Genomic DNA, 13,302 nt, shown 5'->3' on the forward strand with positions numbered 1-13,302 from the left:
AGTCTATTGTAGTTTTGATCTTTCAGGTTTTTTCTGAATTTTTTAGGCCTTGACAATAACCACTTGTCCCATACCAGACATGTAGAAAATATAATGTATTTGCACTGGAAAAATTGCCAAGTTCTTAAAAAAAAATTATAACTGTATATAATATATACTATCACAACCCTGGAAATTCTGACTTTGTTTCTTCGAACGCAAGGGTCATCTTGTCAACCATATCCAACAATAGACCATAGACCTTGAAGGAAAAAAACCTTAGTCCAAACAAACAATATATATAAACATGGATATACCTGGCTGTACATCTTCTCTGTGTATTTTCTTCTAGTTATTGGGTCCAAGCTGTCAGGGGCAGCAGTTCTCACACTCGATGGAGTTTTTGATGCAATTTCTCGATCGCTACCTTGAAGATCTTTGGTTGGACTTGCTCCAACTGGCTTTCTTCCTTTGGCATCCTTGCTCTTGGGTCTCTACAATACAAAAAAACACTTATCCAAAGCAACACCTGAAGATCAATTTCTAGCCCACCTCTTTGTCGTTTTTCTTTCCACCCTTTTTACCTTTGCCATCATCTTTTGCATCTTTTCCAGCACCCTTTTTGCCGCCCTTTGCTGTTTTACGCTCATCTAAAAATGGTTGCAAAATCATTAGGTAACAATTTACCTTATTGAGACCTACATTCCTTGTTGATGTTTAAAGATAAAGCATAGGTTCAAAATCCAGAGTTATCACATAGCATCAACAACAAACCAAAGTCACATCCAATATATAATTTTCAACTCGAAATGAACATTCAAAACAGCTCTAAATGGACAAACACTGTTTACACATCAAATAGAAAAACACAAGTATTTTAGTCTGCTAAACAAACACACTTATGAACTAGCAAACTGTCTGTCTGATTATTTAAATTTACTAAATAGCCTACAATAGTAAAAATATTTTTTACAGTCTTGCTTATTTCAAGAAGTCCCTGACACTTTCATACCAAACCTACATCAAAACTATATATGATTCAAAACTTACTTGACTTCCCTGATGTTTGTGACACATGAGACTTGGCTGACATGACTAAAAATTAAAAAAAGCAGTACTCTTACATATATAGCACCTTACATATATAAGCACCTTTCTGTTGTTTAACCTAATTGTGATACACTGACATGCCAAATGTATATACATAGCCTTTTGAGATAACTGTTAAATACTTGTGTGTTCCGGTTTTTATTCCTGTCTTGTACAATGCAGTTTTGTCTAAAAACATCTTTAATACAGATTTTTTTCTGTCTCTATCAAGATTTTTTTCTGTCTCTATCAAGAAACAACAGTTCACTATTATTGTTGCTTCAACAATAATGTCTAGCTTGCTGTGTAGTGCAGTAATGAGAAAAGCAAGAAATATATACAATATAAAGCCAAGCACTGCAAACTACATGACATGTGCAGGTACATGCTTGCCTTTAGGATCGGGTTTGGATGGTTGGGCACCCGCAGCTGTCTCTGCAAATCAAACTTTAGCCTTAAAGCAATGTTTCACATTTGGTGTCAATAGACCTAGACCCACTAAGGGTCTGCAAACAGGGTCGATAAAACCAACCAAAATTGCAACCTTTTTAGTCATTATTTGTATGAAGTTTCATGATTTGTAGAACATGATTAAGTATTATTGCATTACTATTTAATTGACAATATTTTACTTATTACAAAGCAGATTTGTCCAATGATGCTACTCATACATTCATTCTGCTTTCTTCTATTTTCATAAATGTTTTCACTTACGTGGTTCAGGTTCTGATACAGCTTCAGTCATGATCACCTCGGGTAGACCCATAATACCTCTTACCATCATGGAACAACTCACAATCTCGTCAATGGTTTCCTGCCACAGGCGGAATCTGGAAAATTTGAGGCATTAACTTTCAAGAACTGTCCTTCTACCAAAAGGCAGAAAATGTCCAGCAACAATAGTACTAAAGCATATGCACAAACCTTTTACGCAATGTATCAAATTTGTGAGGAGTTAGTAATTTCTAAAATTTTTAAAAATATTACCAAAAACAATATGGTTGAGATAGGTGCCTTTACATTGGTCGATATCAGATTGCCCAATTCTAAAAAAACATTTTAAACAAATTTTACCCATCAGCATGCATTTTCTTTTGCAAAGGTGACAGTGGTGGACAAGACAATCTTTTTATCACTGTGTTCAGGCCGGAGAGCAGTTCTTCCCGTGCATCCTCATCTGGAATGGCTGAAACGCATATCTGCAACTGGTCAAGTGACAAATCCCACTCCCTCCCCTCTCTCTCTTCCTCAGCAAACAACTGGCAAGATATTCAAATTAGTCAACAGTTAAAAACACTGAACCAACTGGAAACTCATCAACACTGTTGGTATAATAGCTTAAATCATATCATTTATTCAAATAGCCTAAAAAATAAATCAGAATTAGGAAACCTATACAGGAAAAACATTAAATCCTTTGCAAAAAGCACCTGAAGATAAATGTTTTTGAGCTCCATCACAGTTTCATGGTCATAATAACGACCAGGATTTTTACGACTAAAGATTTCTTCTTCAGTGATATAGGCGTCTACAGGTGAAGGAGACCTGAACGAAAACAACTGTGCAGTAGCACGCATCAAACAATTTATCACAAAAAGAAAATACCTGTTAGGTGTCTGTATGCCTTTGATGAGATCATCAATGATCTTTTTTACAGTTACATTGGCTTCTCTCTTTTCTAGCTCCAGCTCTAGTTTTTTGCTATCTTGGACTGACTCCTCATCTGGCACCGCAACACCCTTTAAAACTATCTAAAAAGGCACAAAAAAACATACATAACATTCTTGGACTGATAGAAGAGTTTAAAAAAAATTGTCTGGGCCGAACTTATTTGAAAGTATGTACAGCTACAGTCAAGCTGATAAACACTTTTGTCATTCTAATGTAATTGTATGCTCCCTGGGAATTTAATTGTTTTGCACAAGATATCAAGAGAATGTTGCTTACCTGCATTGATGAACCACCCAATAACACTGGCCTTGTCTTGAACTCCCAGGTTTCAGTAAATATTCCAGCATTTGGGGACTTGAAGACAAAGGGAATCTTGGTTGTGTCACCAGGCAAAATAACACCTTCAAACAATATTATATAACACAGTTCACCCGAAAACACCATACAAGCAGTAATAGCAATGAAAAATTATGGCCTATGTGTTCTTTTAATGAACTTGTACCTTCTCCTGTGTTGAAGTAGAATCTCTGAACATTGTCAGGAATTAAATCCTCAAATGGAGGAACTTTGTGCTTCTTCCTCCATTCATAGTAAACAGCGGTGGTTCCATTATTTTCAACAGTCAGGTACGACAACTTCCGTTTGTTAATCTCAGCTTCAAAAAGTACCCGCTCAACAAAACCAACCTGATCCTGTTAAGGAAGCAAAGTAAAACTCTTACATTGCCTTGTTTTCCCTTAAATAACATGTAAATATAATAGTGCAAAGTAATGTCCACATGTCTATATCATGCATAACAAATGGAGTTATGGGGATCAAACAGTCTATACTGTTAAACTGCCATACAGAAAGAACTATTACTTTTCTGTTGTCACTGGATCCAGTCCAACAGGCAGGCGTCTCACCAAAGATTATGGATGGACCTATAATAGGTTCAACCAACATATCAGGATAGTTTGCAAGTGGATCCGACATTACCTGTGAGTTAGAACACAGATGAAAAATAAGGTTTCATTTTACACACTAATAAAGAAAAAAAATATTTTAGGCAATAAAGTTTTGGCCATTTGTTGACTATACATTATGTTTGCTGGTAAGTGAAAAAGATTTTTACCATCTGTTGATTATTATCCCTCTCAAAGAAACTACTTGACTCATAATAGTATTTTGGTTTGTGAATCTGAGAGTGGGAATCCTCTCCAATCACTTCCAAGTGTTCAATGTCCTGTACAACATATCTTTATGTTAGGAATTAGGTATTTACCAACTGTGGTTAATATGCAATATTACATTATGTATTATCATCAAAATTTCTGGTTTTATGCAAACATACAGGGTTGTGAGGGTCAAGCTCATTCATCACACTTCCTAACTGCTGTGACCTCTCCTTCAAGTACTGACTTGACTGCCAAGTTCTTCTAGGGTCAGCAGTGGGTCTTTCTCCAAAATGTTTCACCCCCACCTCGTATTTCACAGACAACGGTTTGCCAATGTGTTCTGACACAAAGCAACACAAAACACTTGAATAATTCAGAAATAAACTGTTTCTTGGGTTACCTTATAAATAAAAGAATATTATTATGAAAGCAATATCATTTATTAAAAGTGTTTAATTTTTTGGGGTATTGTTTGCAAGCATTGTTTTTTATGCATTGTTTTATTCTGAATTTGTATTATTACAATAAGCTAGAAAACAATGGAAATTATGTTTGTTTAATATTCACCGAATTCCACTGGACTTCCTCTTTCAGTCTTTGTGAGAGTCATCTTTATACCGGTGAGATCATCACCAAAACTCTCATGTTGTTTCCAAAACTCACTTCCAACCCGATCTAAAAATGTCAATCCGTTACTTGCATAAAAAGAGTGTATGTTGGCACATCAAGCTCATACAGCCTTTTCCATAATCCATAGCAGGAATAGCTCGGTCAATTAACTTTCTTCCTTCTTGTATTACTCTGTACTTGTCATCCTGGTTCATTAGAAGTTGATCACATGGTTTTTGTAAAAGATCTGCCAAGGTGAATTACAATGTTAACATATAAGCAAAAGAATGTTAATATCTTCTTTCAAAAAAAAAAAATTCACAGCATTTGTGCAAGCATTTCAGGTATTAAACCCTTTTCAAGGTATTAATTTTGTTGTTTTCACACAAACCCATCAACACATACTTGATATGTATCCCTGCTGTCTCTTTCTGTCTCTCATCTTTTTCTGCCAGTTTATCAGAGCATTTTCCTGGTTCATGGCAGTTGGAATCTGTTCTTTTTGTGCAGTTGTGGGCCTTTCATATTTCCTGACTTCCAACTGAATGTCAGTTTTGGGGGCATTCATAACAACAGCGGAATCTCTCTGCAAAGAAAAAACACAAATATAATTCTTATCTCATTTGATTTGCAACAAAATTAGATGCAAAAAAGGCTTCTTACATTGATGTCATTTCTCTTAACCGCCTCATTTACAAAGTCATGCACCGGACCCAGAACGCTGTACGGAATAATGTTCCCATCATCAGTATACCTAACAAAAGGCCCAATAACAAGATCCCAATTACCAAGACATTTTTAAAAAATTAGGTTACTTCCAATGGAATATTACAACCGAAAAGTATAAACAGTGCTCTTTAACGTAGAAGTACTTTCACATAGCAAGGCAGGATTGCCCCAGTGCTCATAAAAACACTTTTTTACAGGCATCTGATGGGCGTGATTGAAATACCCAATGGTTTAAACCCTTACCGTGGACCGTGAGGGCCGACTTCCAATGGTTTGACAGGAGCGTTGGGTGGTGCAGGCCGGGCAACGACGAGACGTTTGGTTGGTCTTGTCTGTTGCTGTTCCGGTGGCTTCGCTTTGCGCACAGCGTAGGCACTTTTTCGCAGCTCGCCACCCGATTCTTCGTCTGATTTGCGAAGAGAATGCCGCAACTAAAAGAAATAAGACGACTTGATAGAAACCGACCACAGCACAACCAATATGGATTTTTAATTAGCAACAAACGAAGCTGTTGGTGATTGTTCTGTTTTTGTTAACCATATTATTGACACAAACAACACATTTACTCGTAACCAAGTCATCGCAGTACAAACTTTGGATAAATCTTCGTCTTTGATTGCTAACTTTTGAATCTCCTCATTGTTTATCACTGGATTACGAACGACACCGGCTGGAGAATTCGGTTTTTCCGGTGTTCCAGGTGCTCCCTTCTTTTTGGCCTTGTCTGAAAAAAATTGAAATCAGATTCAATTATGACCTGAAAAAATACGGCCGCCATAGGAATAAGTGCATTTCTGGACGTAATCACAATCAGTTTTAACACCACCAAACCACTTCAACAAGCATACAAGCTTTAGTATAGGGTCGTCCACATTTCACTAAATTAAAGGTACCCTATCGACTATGTCAGGCCATGTCCAAGGCATAAACTAATGGCAAATGTCAACTTACTTCGATACTGCATAAGACGTGCTGCTACTGACATGATAGCATATGTAAAAAACACGCACAACCTCCGAATATTCAAACTTTCCGCCTCAAGCCCAGTCCAACGTAAAAGTACTTAAGGTCCTTTCAGAGTCCACCAACTAGTGATCCAAAAGCCTCCTTAGCGACCGGACGAAGCTGGCAGATTTTACCAATGTTTACTTAATCGCGAAGTGTTTTTTCCCCGTTGTTGGGTCACCGTTTTCGGCAATACAATGAGTGTTAACGCCGCGTCGACGCCTGGCCATTGTTGCGGAGGTGGTGGGTTGACTTTGCGCGTAAATTGTTATGAGTTTTTCAGTACGCAGTCACGATACTCGTGCGCTGAGAACGATGCTTGGCAGAATGGTGAAAAAGTTATTTGCAGTGCGTATGGCGCTAAAATTTGGTTTCTTGTTTTACTCTGTTAGATGAATTATTACGAGGAAGAGATTTGAATATCACACATACACAGTTGCCCCGATAGTATAGGGATCAGAACAGGTGCGTACATTTCACGGAAATCTACAGCGGATCTATAAAAGTTGTACGTCAATGAACATATCAAACAGGTGTTATTGTGGGAAGATCTCTGCATAGTAAGGGACTGTCAGGACGATTATTCTTCTGATTAGATTTGGTGCTCTTGAAGTAATTCAACTATTTCCTGGTAAGTCATGTTGGCCTACAATATTTAACGAGACCATAACAATGAAGAAAAGGAATCTTGTGACAACATAGCATCTGGACTATGACGCAGGCTCTGAACATTAAGCAAGGTTTCAAAAGTGGTAGGCCACAAATACCTGTCAAAGAAACTACCCAACCTACAAAAGTCAGGATGTAAACAATGAGTCATTTCCGAGAGGCGTTAATATTCGCGACCACAGTTTTACAGGGAATAATTATATTTGACTGCCTATTGGCCGTTTAGATCCAAGTAGCTCAGATCCGAAATACTACCTTCGTCGTGGCCGTCGACGTCGGGTGCAGTGGAATCTCCAGCTGCAGATCGTTTTTCTGTAAGTTTGCCTGACACGGCGGCTTTCACAGAACTCCACATGAATATTGGCCTTTTCTGTACTTGTAGACTGCTCAAAAAACAACTGGTCGTTTCGCAATCTGAGTTCCAGGCCTAAAGCCTTCCGCAGAGCGTTCCATAAAAGCTGTTCTACGCGCGTCGGCGTCCTTCCGTTGCTACAGGCGTATTGTTTTACGATGTCGCAAGATTGGATTTCAATAACAAAGAGTTGGGGGCCACACAATACACCACCAGCATCAAAGGAAATAACGCTCACAAGCAGTATAGAGCACGCAGGCACAGTTTCGAAGCACCAGTATAGGCGTTGGGTTTAAACAGGGTGTTTTCTTGGGAGCATGAGTCAGACCTAGCATTTTGTTGTGAAGACTGTATAACGCAGCGTCTAAATTTACGAAAAAGTGAGAATTGTTCGTCAAACTCAAGTTGAAAAGAAAGAAAACGCAGTTTTTGGCTTGTGTATTTTTAGCGAGATAGTAGGATGCATTTTTTTTAGAACAAGTTTGGGTTTCAGCGAAAGCAGCATCCTGTCACAGCATAGAAAATTGCATAGCCTTGTCGTGTCTCACAATAAGTTTATTGTGCCAAATTTTCATCACCGTATAATCACGTTATCCTTATATGGGTCAAACGGGCAAATATAGCAGGCACAATTATGACAAGACTTGTAATTCCCACCGGCCGACTTCAACAATTACGACTTCGCCGGGTGAGCACAGTGGAAAACGTACAGAGGCCAAATTTGGATTCACGACACTTAAGCAAGTCTCAGCAACCCAATGCATCGCGGTGAGGCGTATCTCGAGAACTTCGCCACAGGAAAGCTCTAGAACAAAACCCCGATAAGTGAATTCGGACATGGTCATTGCGGACACTGTGGAATTCTCATCAATTGGCATTGGCTTTGGGTTAACGACCAGCTTGTCTTTTTTAATCCGCAAGCCCCAGTAACCGTAGAGTACACTTTGCAAGTACCCGCCGATACCCGTAAGAAAGTTAGTAGCCCCTGTACCGTCGGCGTTTTCCGACCAAACCATAAAAGGATGTTGTATGTTTTTTAGCTGTCGCACATACATCTCGGCGGCGTCTGCAGTGTTGTTTAACTGCAAATAATTGACACAAAACATGCTCCAGGTCATGGCTGGACCGGCCTGTGTCGTGGCCTTGCGGTAAACGGCAAGATCGTTGGCGCGCACGTCGCCAGGCATGCTGTACATAAGCGGGAAGCTCAGCATCACAACGTCCGCCTGCTTCACATTGCCCTGTTGAGGGAGAAAGCCGTCAAACTCTGGGTGATAACGATTCCTTTCGTCGAATGGCGGGAAAAGGTGACGTGCGACGTGTCTCCAATGCTTGGCCATTCCACCACAAATTCCTACTCTATCAGCAGTCTCGGCGGCAAACTGAAGGTTTTCACGAGCAATCACATTTGTAAATGCCGAGTTATTTACGCCCGAATACCATTCGTCCGGTCCCATGACGTCATCAATGACGTAAGCGGTGTTGTGAGATGTCGCCCGGACTCGAGAGAGCCAGAAGGTCGCTGTATCGCGGAGGAGATCCCAAGCAGTTAAGTGGGTTGCCTTTGGATCTTCTTTACATGATTCTTTTTCACCTTTACGTCTTCTCGAACTTGCTTCGACTCGCGTGGAATGAACTGGCACCAGCTCGTCAAAAATCTCCCAGTCTTGCGTCATATAAACATACTGCTTTAGCAAGTGAATGACGTCACCAGTGATGTGGATCTCCCGCTTGACGTAATCTTCCCCAGGGCATACGTCGGCGCCTGTGTAGGCCGTCTCCCATGGAAACATTGCACCACGAAAGCCAAACTGTTTTGCTTTCAGACGAGCTTCAGGCAATCTTTTCACCCGGTATTGAATCACCATTTTTACGAATTCTGAAAAATAATGCATTAATCTTTCAAAGTACGAAAAAATACTTCAATGAACATTTGGACATTCGTATTCTACATAATGTTTGAGTTTCAGCTAAATTGAGTTAAACATACCCGGGTAAAATGGAAGAAGTGCCGGCAACATCCAGTAGTCTTGATCCCAGAAGACATGTCCAAAGTAGTATTGGCCATCTCCTCCATTTGATAAACCTCCAGGACTAACTCCAAAGAAGTTTGATGAAATTTGTTTATTTGCAGATAGCTTTAGTGGAAATGAGCTAAGTAAGTAGTATAATGATGAGGTAATGACTTGATTGACTTTCAAACTTCCTGAAACACTTATTTTGCCACTCCCCCAGGTACTTTTCCATTCTTCTACGTGCAGCTTCATTAGTCCTATGTTTTTCCTCAGGCCTTTTTGGTAAAAATATTTAGCTTCGTGCTTTGTTTTTCCTATTGAAGTAAGAAACATAAAATTCGCTGACGTAGTGTTACCTGTTAGAAAGTTTGGGTACTTGGAATAAATCATATGAACTTCTAACTGGTTGGAAAAGTTTTCTTCTGGTATCTTCGTGTTTCCATGAATATATTTAGCAGTGAGAAGAAACTTGCATTGGTCACAAGAATCCTTACAATGCCTCCACCCAGCACATGGACATGTGGATTTGTTGTACAGAATGTTTGAAGGCTTGCTGAAGTCGACGTCCTCAGATTCTTCTCCAAACTTGCTTACTAATGGTATTTTCCAAGCTCTTGAATTCGATGATTCAATTAAGATCTCTGTCACTAACAGTTGTTGGTACATAGCATGGGCATATATTGTCTGCTTCACAGTTATATCTTGATTTAAATACACAGTAGTTTCAAAAAAGCCTTTGTCCATGTGTTGTATAAACTTCTTTGCATTGGAGGACTTTAGAGTGACTTTTGGATCAAAGATATAGGGGATGGAACAAGGTAAGCGGGCTCTATGGCTGTTGCCCTTAAAACCATTGTACAGACCTCCAACATAAATTGTGTCAGCAAACAGTTTCAAGCCTATGTTTCCATTAGCAATAATAGGGTAGAAATTCGAGTTGTCAGGCAAGGCATCGGTCTCTATGACATACTTTTTGCTGTCAATTTTTCTTGTATCCTTGGCAGCAATGTTGCCAAAGAAAAATACAAAAATCAGCAACAGACAACAGGTACAAGTTACAGATGTATCCATTCTGCTTACTACTGTCGAAAAACAAATATTATTTATTGTATTGGTAACTTCTTGAAGGTACCTTTTAATTATCCCTTTGTTTTTGTTGGTAGGTGAAATACCAAATTATAGGTAACTATGCTTATGTCAGGTGTGTTTCATTGGAATTAATGCACATAAAAAATACATTTTGTAAGTACGGCATGTACACAACAAAAATCTGTATCAATGTGTTTGACAAGCAACTTAGCTACAGAAAATCTGTCATCTGCCTCCTTCTGGTTTGCATTGCAACTTTTCTGTATTGGGACTATAAGATTGACAAATATGAAACTGTGATAAGTGCTCGTGAAGAACTGCTAAGATTCATGGCAAAAAATCAAGATGAATGCAAAAACTATGTATCTAAAACACATGAAATGTTGACTTCTGCAACAAAACAAGCACTAATGGAATACCTAAAACAACCCCAATGCAAAAACTTGCTATTAAACATCACTTCTGGACAATGGGTTCCAATAACAAAGCCAAACAAAAGTTTATCTGAAGATCTAATGAGATCCCATGAAAACTACAGGAGCAGGGTTGGAATTCCTTTGGAGCAATGGAGATACGACCATCGATGTGGGTATAATGTCAAAATGCCTATAATTAGTAAAACCTGGCCCCAGGTAGCAAGTTTTTGCAACCCCAAAAGTGCAAAGCCATGCTGTAACAGCCTGTATGCGGGGGAGTGTGTTGCTGTCACTAAAACATACAAGTGTGATTGCCCCACTTGCATCGATACAAGAGTACATGAAGATGCAAGACTAAGTGAATGGAGAGTCAAAGATCAAAGGTATAAAAATACCTATAGTGCATTTGGGTAGTTAAACACTACAATGAAGTAGTTTATTCTCTTTTGATTTGAAGATGTCAGTGGATTGCATACAGTCACCTGGAGGCATGTGCAGTACTCAACAAATTGTCGAAAAGCTCAATGGCGGCTGATTTACATTTTGTTGGTGATTCTTTAATGCGAAACATGTTTATGGGTTTAGAAATGATTCTCAAGCCAGGAGGGAACATAAGGAAACAATGTATTAGCCAAGAATTGGAGGTAAACTATTCCAAGAAATATGTTTTGGCATAACTGTTGCTTCTGGTTTAAAAATAAATTGTAATAAGTTTTGGTGCAAAATCTGTATCCAAATAAATCTAAAGTCATTGTAGTGTTTAAACATGAACTTTATGTTCAAACATTGACTATATCAAACATGCATTTTAGAAGCTTTGTCGTGGTGAAAATACGTTTGTGCTGAGGGCTTGTCACGATTTGTCAGCAGCACATTCTTTGGAAGATTTAAACCATAATGATGGCCAGCTGTGTAATGGCCAAAGAAAATTCCATGCAACATATCACAACATAGCAATGGAAAATCAGAAACAAGAGTTTCTGCAACTAGTTAAACAACTGTTGGGAATGCCAAACAAATACATAATTATTGGCATTGGTAAGTTTTTGCATGCTCAACATATTTGATATGTTACTGATAAAACAAGACAGCCTTTGAAGCACGATGGAAACTTAATATTAACATTCTTTCAAAACCCAGTGATGCATCACTTTTTGTCATAATAAGTTGCATTAAAAAGAATAAGTGCAAGGATATTTGATTTGCAGGATTGCACTTTAATCTCGACCATGATAAAGTTATAAACTTTTTGAAACCAGCGTTGGAGTTGTTGAACTCTTCAGATATTAAATGGCCTCGATTTTTGTGGGTCCATCCCCTGAGTATTGGACTTCTTAAACCACCCATATACCACAATCACCAAGGAACAGAAGCCACAGATACTTACATTAAAGAACTTAAGCGATTTCTAAACCAAAATGGTATTCCATCATTTGACTTTAGAAATATTACAAAAAAAGTAAAGAGTTATGATGGAACCCATTATGGGAGCGGGGTGAATATCATGAAGGCCCAAATATTTTTAAATTACATTTCCTCTATATCCTAACAGCTTATGGTGAAGGTCAAGGTGTAATTTGCAAGAAAGTAAAAACCTAAGTGCAGTTTCAACTTTCTGAATCAGTTTTATGCCTATTGTAAAAAGAAACATCAAACTTTGCAAATCACGATCATTTCTGTGTATTCCCTATTTGCATAGTAACATAAGCAAAAACATGGTACTAACCAATTACTGTTTGAAGTGGTGGGCTTTTTGATCGTCCAAAACTTTTTGTTGATGCTTTCACGCCTACTTTATTGCCTGTATCTTTAGGTGTTGTTACTCCAACCATGACTTGAAAATCTTATTGTGCAGAAATTTACAAAATCCTGTGCAAAAGCGTTTTCGTACATGCAGTTAATTGGAGCGTGCTTAAGTTTTTCACATGCAATGAAAGTTATTTATTTACACATCTTGCTGCTTAAAAATCATAAATGTGAAAGCGAAATGTATTTTTGTAAGCTATGATTTTTATATATTGCAATTTTGCCAAAATGCTGTTGTTTTTTGCTCGCTTGTTGTACCTTGGCGGGCGCTTTATTTTTCCTGGCAACATATCTAGTGGAAAAAAGAAAAAAAGGTTACTAAAAATCCTTGTCGGCACGGTACTAAAAATTTTCAAATGATAATTTCTTGGACGTAATTTGCATTACAGAAACTCTTTTTCCCTCTATTTCAAGTCTTGCGAGAGTCAGTTAAGCGTGTGCGGCGCATTAGGGTTAAAGGCCCGTGAATAGCAAAAGGTGTTTGAAGAATACCTTTGTTCGCTTTACAACTGAAAGATTTCAATCATAAAGACTGGGCTACAGTTTCCACCTACAATAAAATATCTCGCACTGATACATTTTTTTCTTTCATAAAGCCCCCGATTCATTTAACACCGCAAAACTGACTTCAGCTGCTGTAACACTTCAACACGTTATCAGGTTCTGTATAAAGTCACAACCAAACCAGTGCAGCCAAGCCGGTTCAGAGTCACTTG

At 38.5% G+C, this 13,302-nt stretch overlaps 2 protein-coding genes across 5 annotated transcripts; one reads left to right on the forward strand and one right to left on the reverse strand.

Annotated features, from left to right (window-relative positions):
• Positions 1-80: 80 nt before the first annotated feature.
• Positions 81-12,982, reverse strand: LOC145912214 (protein-glucosylgalactosylhydroxylysine glucosidase-like). 4 transcript variants are annotated; one of them, XM_082999622.1, is made up of 20 exons: positions 12,507-12,932; positions 5,828-5,958; positions 5,478-5,665; positions 5,169-5,259; positions 4,911-5,091; positions 4,633-4,752; positions 4,464-4,571; positions 4,073-4,236; positions 3,854-3,964; positions 3,601-3,717; positions 3,242-3,431; positions 3,016-3,140; positions 2,674-2,819; positions 2,499-2,613; positions 2,143-2,327; positions 1,783-1,898; positions 1,462-1,503; positions 532-629; positions 297-473; positions 81-241 (listed from the first exon to the last, which is right to left on the reverse strand). In XM_082999622.1, the coding sequence occupies exons 1-20, from the start codon at positions 12,610-12,612 to the stop codon at positions 161-163; spliced, it is 2,592 nt and encodes an 863-aa protein (XP_082855748.1). In that variant the 5' UTR covers positions 12,613-12,932; the 3' UTR covers positions 81-160. The 4 variants fall into 4 exon arrangements, with proteins under 4 accessions (XP_082855748.1, XP_082855749.1, XP_082855750.1 ...); XM_082999623.1 differs by lacking the exon at positions 12,507-12,932 and adding an exon at positions 7,164-7,860; XM_082999624.1 differs by lacking the exon at positions 1,462-1,503.
• LOC145912216 (uncharacterized) lies at positions 10,444-12,495 on the forward strand. Its single transcript, XM_082999626.1, has 4 exons — positions 10,444-11,163; positions 11,238-11,424; positions 11,593-11,818; positions 11,989-12,495. The coding sequence occupies exons 1-4, from the start codon at positions 10,496-10,498 to the stop codon at positions 12,327-12,329; spliced, it is 1,422 nt and encodes a 473-aa protein (XP_082855752.1). The 5' UTR covers positions 10,444-10,495; the 3' UTR covers positions 12,330-12,495.
• Positions 12,983-13,302: the final 320 nt, after the last annotated feature.

The sequence above is a fragment of the Ascidia mentula genome, chromosome 8, assembly GCF_947561715.1.
Source record: "Ascidia mentula chromosome 8, kaAscMent1.1, whole genome shotgun sequence".
NCBI lineage: Eukaryota > Metazoa > Chordata > Ascidiacea > Phlebobranchia > Ascidiidae > Ascidia > Ascidia mentula.

What these genes read in the sequence shown, in the direction of transcription:
- LOC145912214 (XM_082999622.1), bottom strand. Translation starts at nt 12,612, where the DNA reads ATGGTTGGAGTAACAACACCTAAAGATACAGGCAATAAAGTAGGCGTG. An exon ending in GTCGGCCCTCACGGTCCACG is followed by an intron (nt 5,260 to 5,477) that starts GTAAGGGTTTAA and finishes GCCTTTTGTTAG; the next exon opens with GTATACTGATGATGGGAACA. An exon ending in AAGAAAATGCATGCTGATGG is followed by an intron (nt 1,899 to 2,142) that starts GTAAAATTTGTT and finishes CAAATTTTCCAG; the next exon opens with ATTCCGCCTGTGGCAGGAAA.
- LOC145912216 (XM_082999626.1), top strand. Translation starts at nt 10,496, where the DNA reads ATGCACATAAAAAATACATTTTGTAAGTACGGCATGTACACAACAAAA. An exon ending in GTATTAGCCAAGAATTGGAG is followed by an intron (nt 11,425 to 11,592) that starts GTAAACTATTCC and finishes CATGCATTTTAG; the next exon opens with AAGCTTTGTCGTGGTGAAAA. An exon ending in ATACATAATTATTGGCATTG is followed by an intron (nt 11,819 to 11,988) that starts GTAAGTTTTTGC and finishes TTTGATTTGCAG; the next exon opens with GATTGCACTTTAATCTCGAC.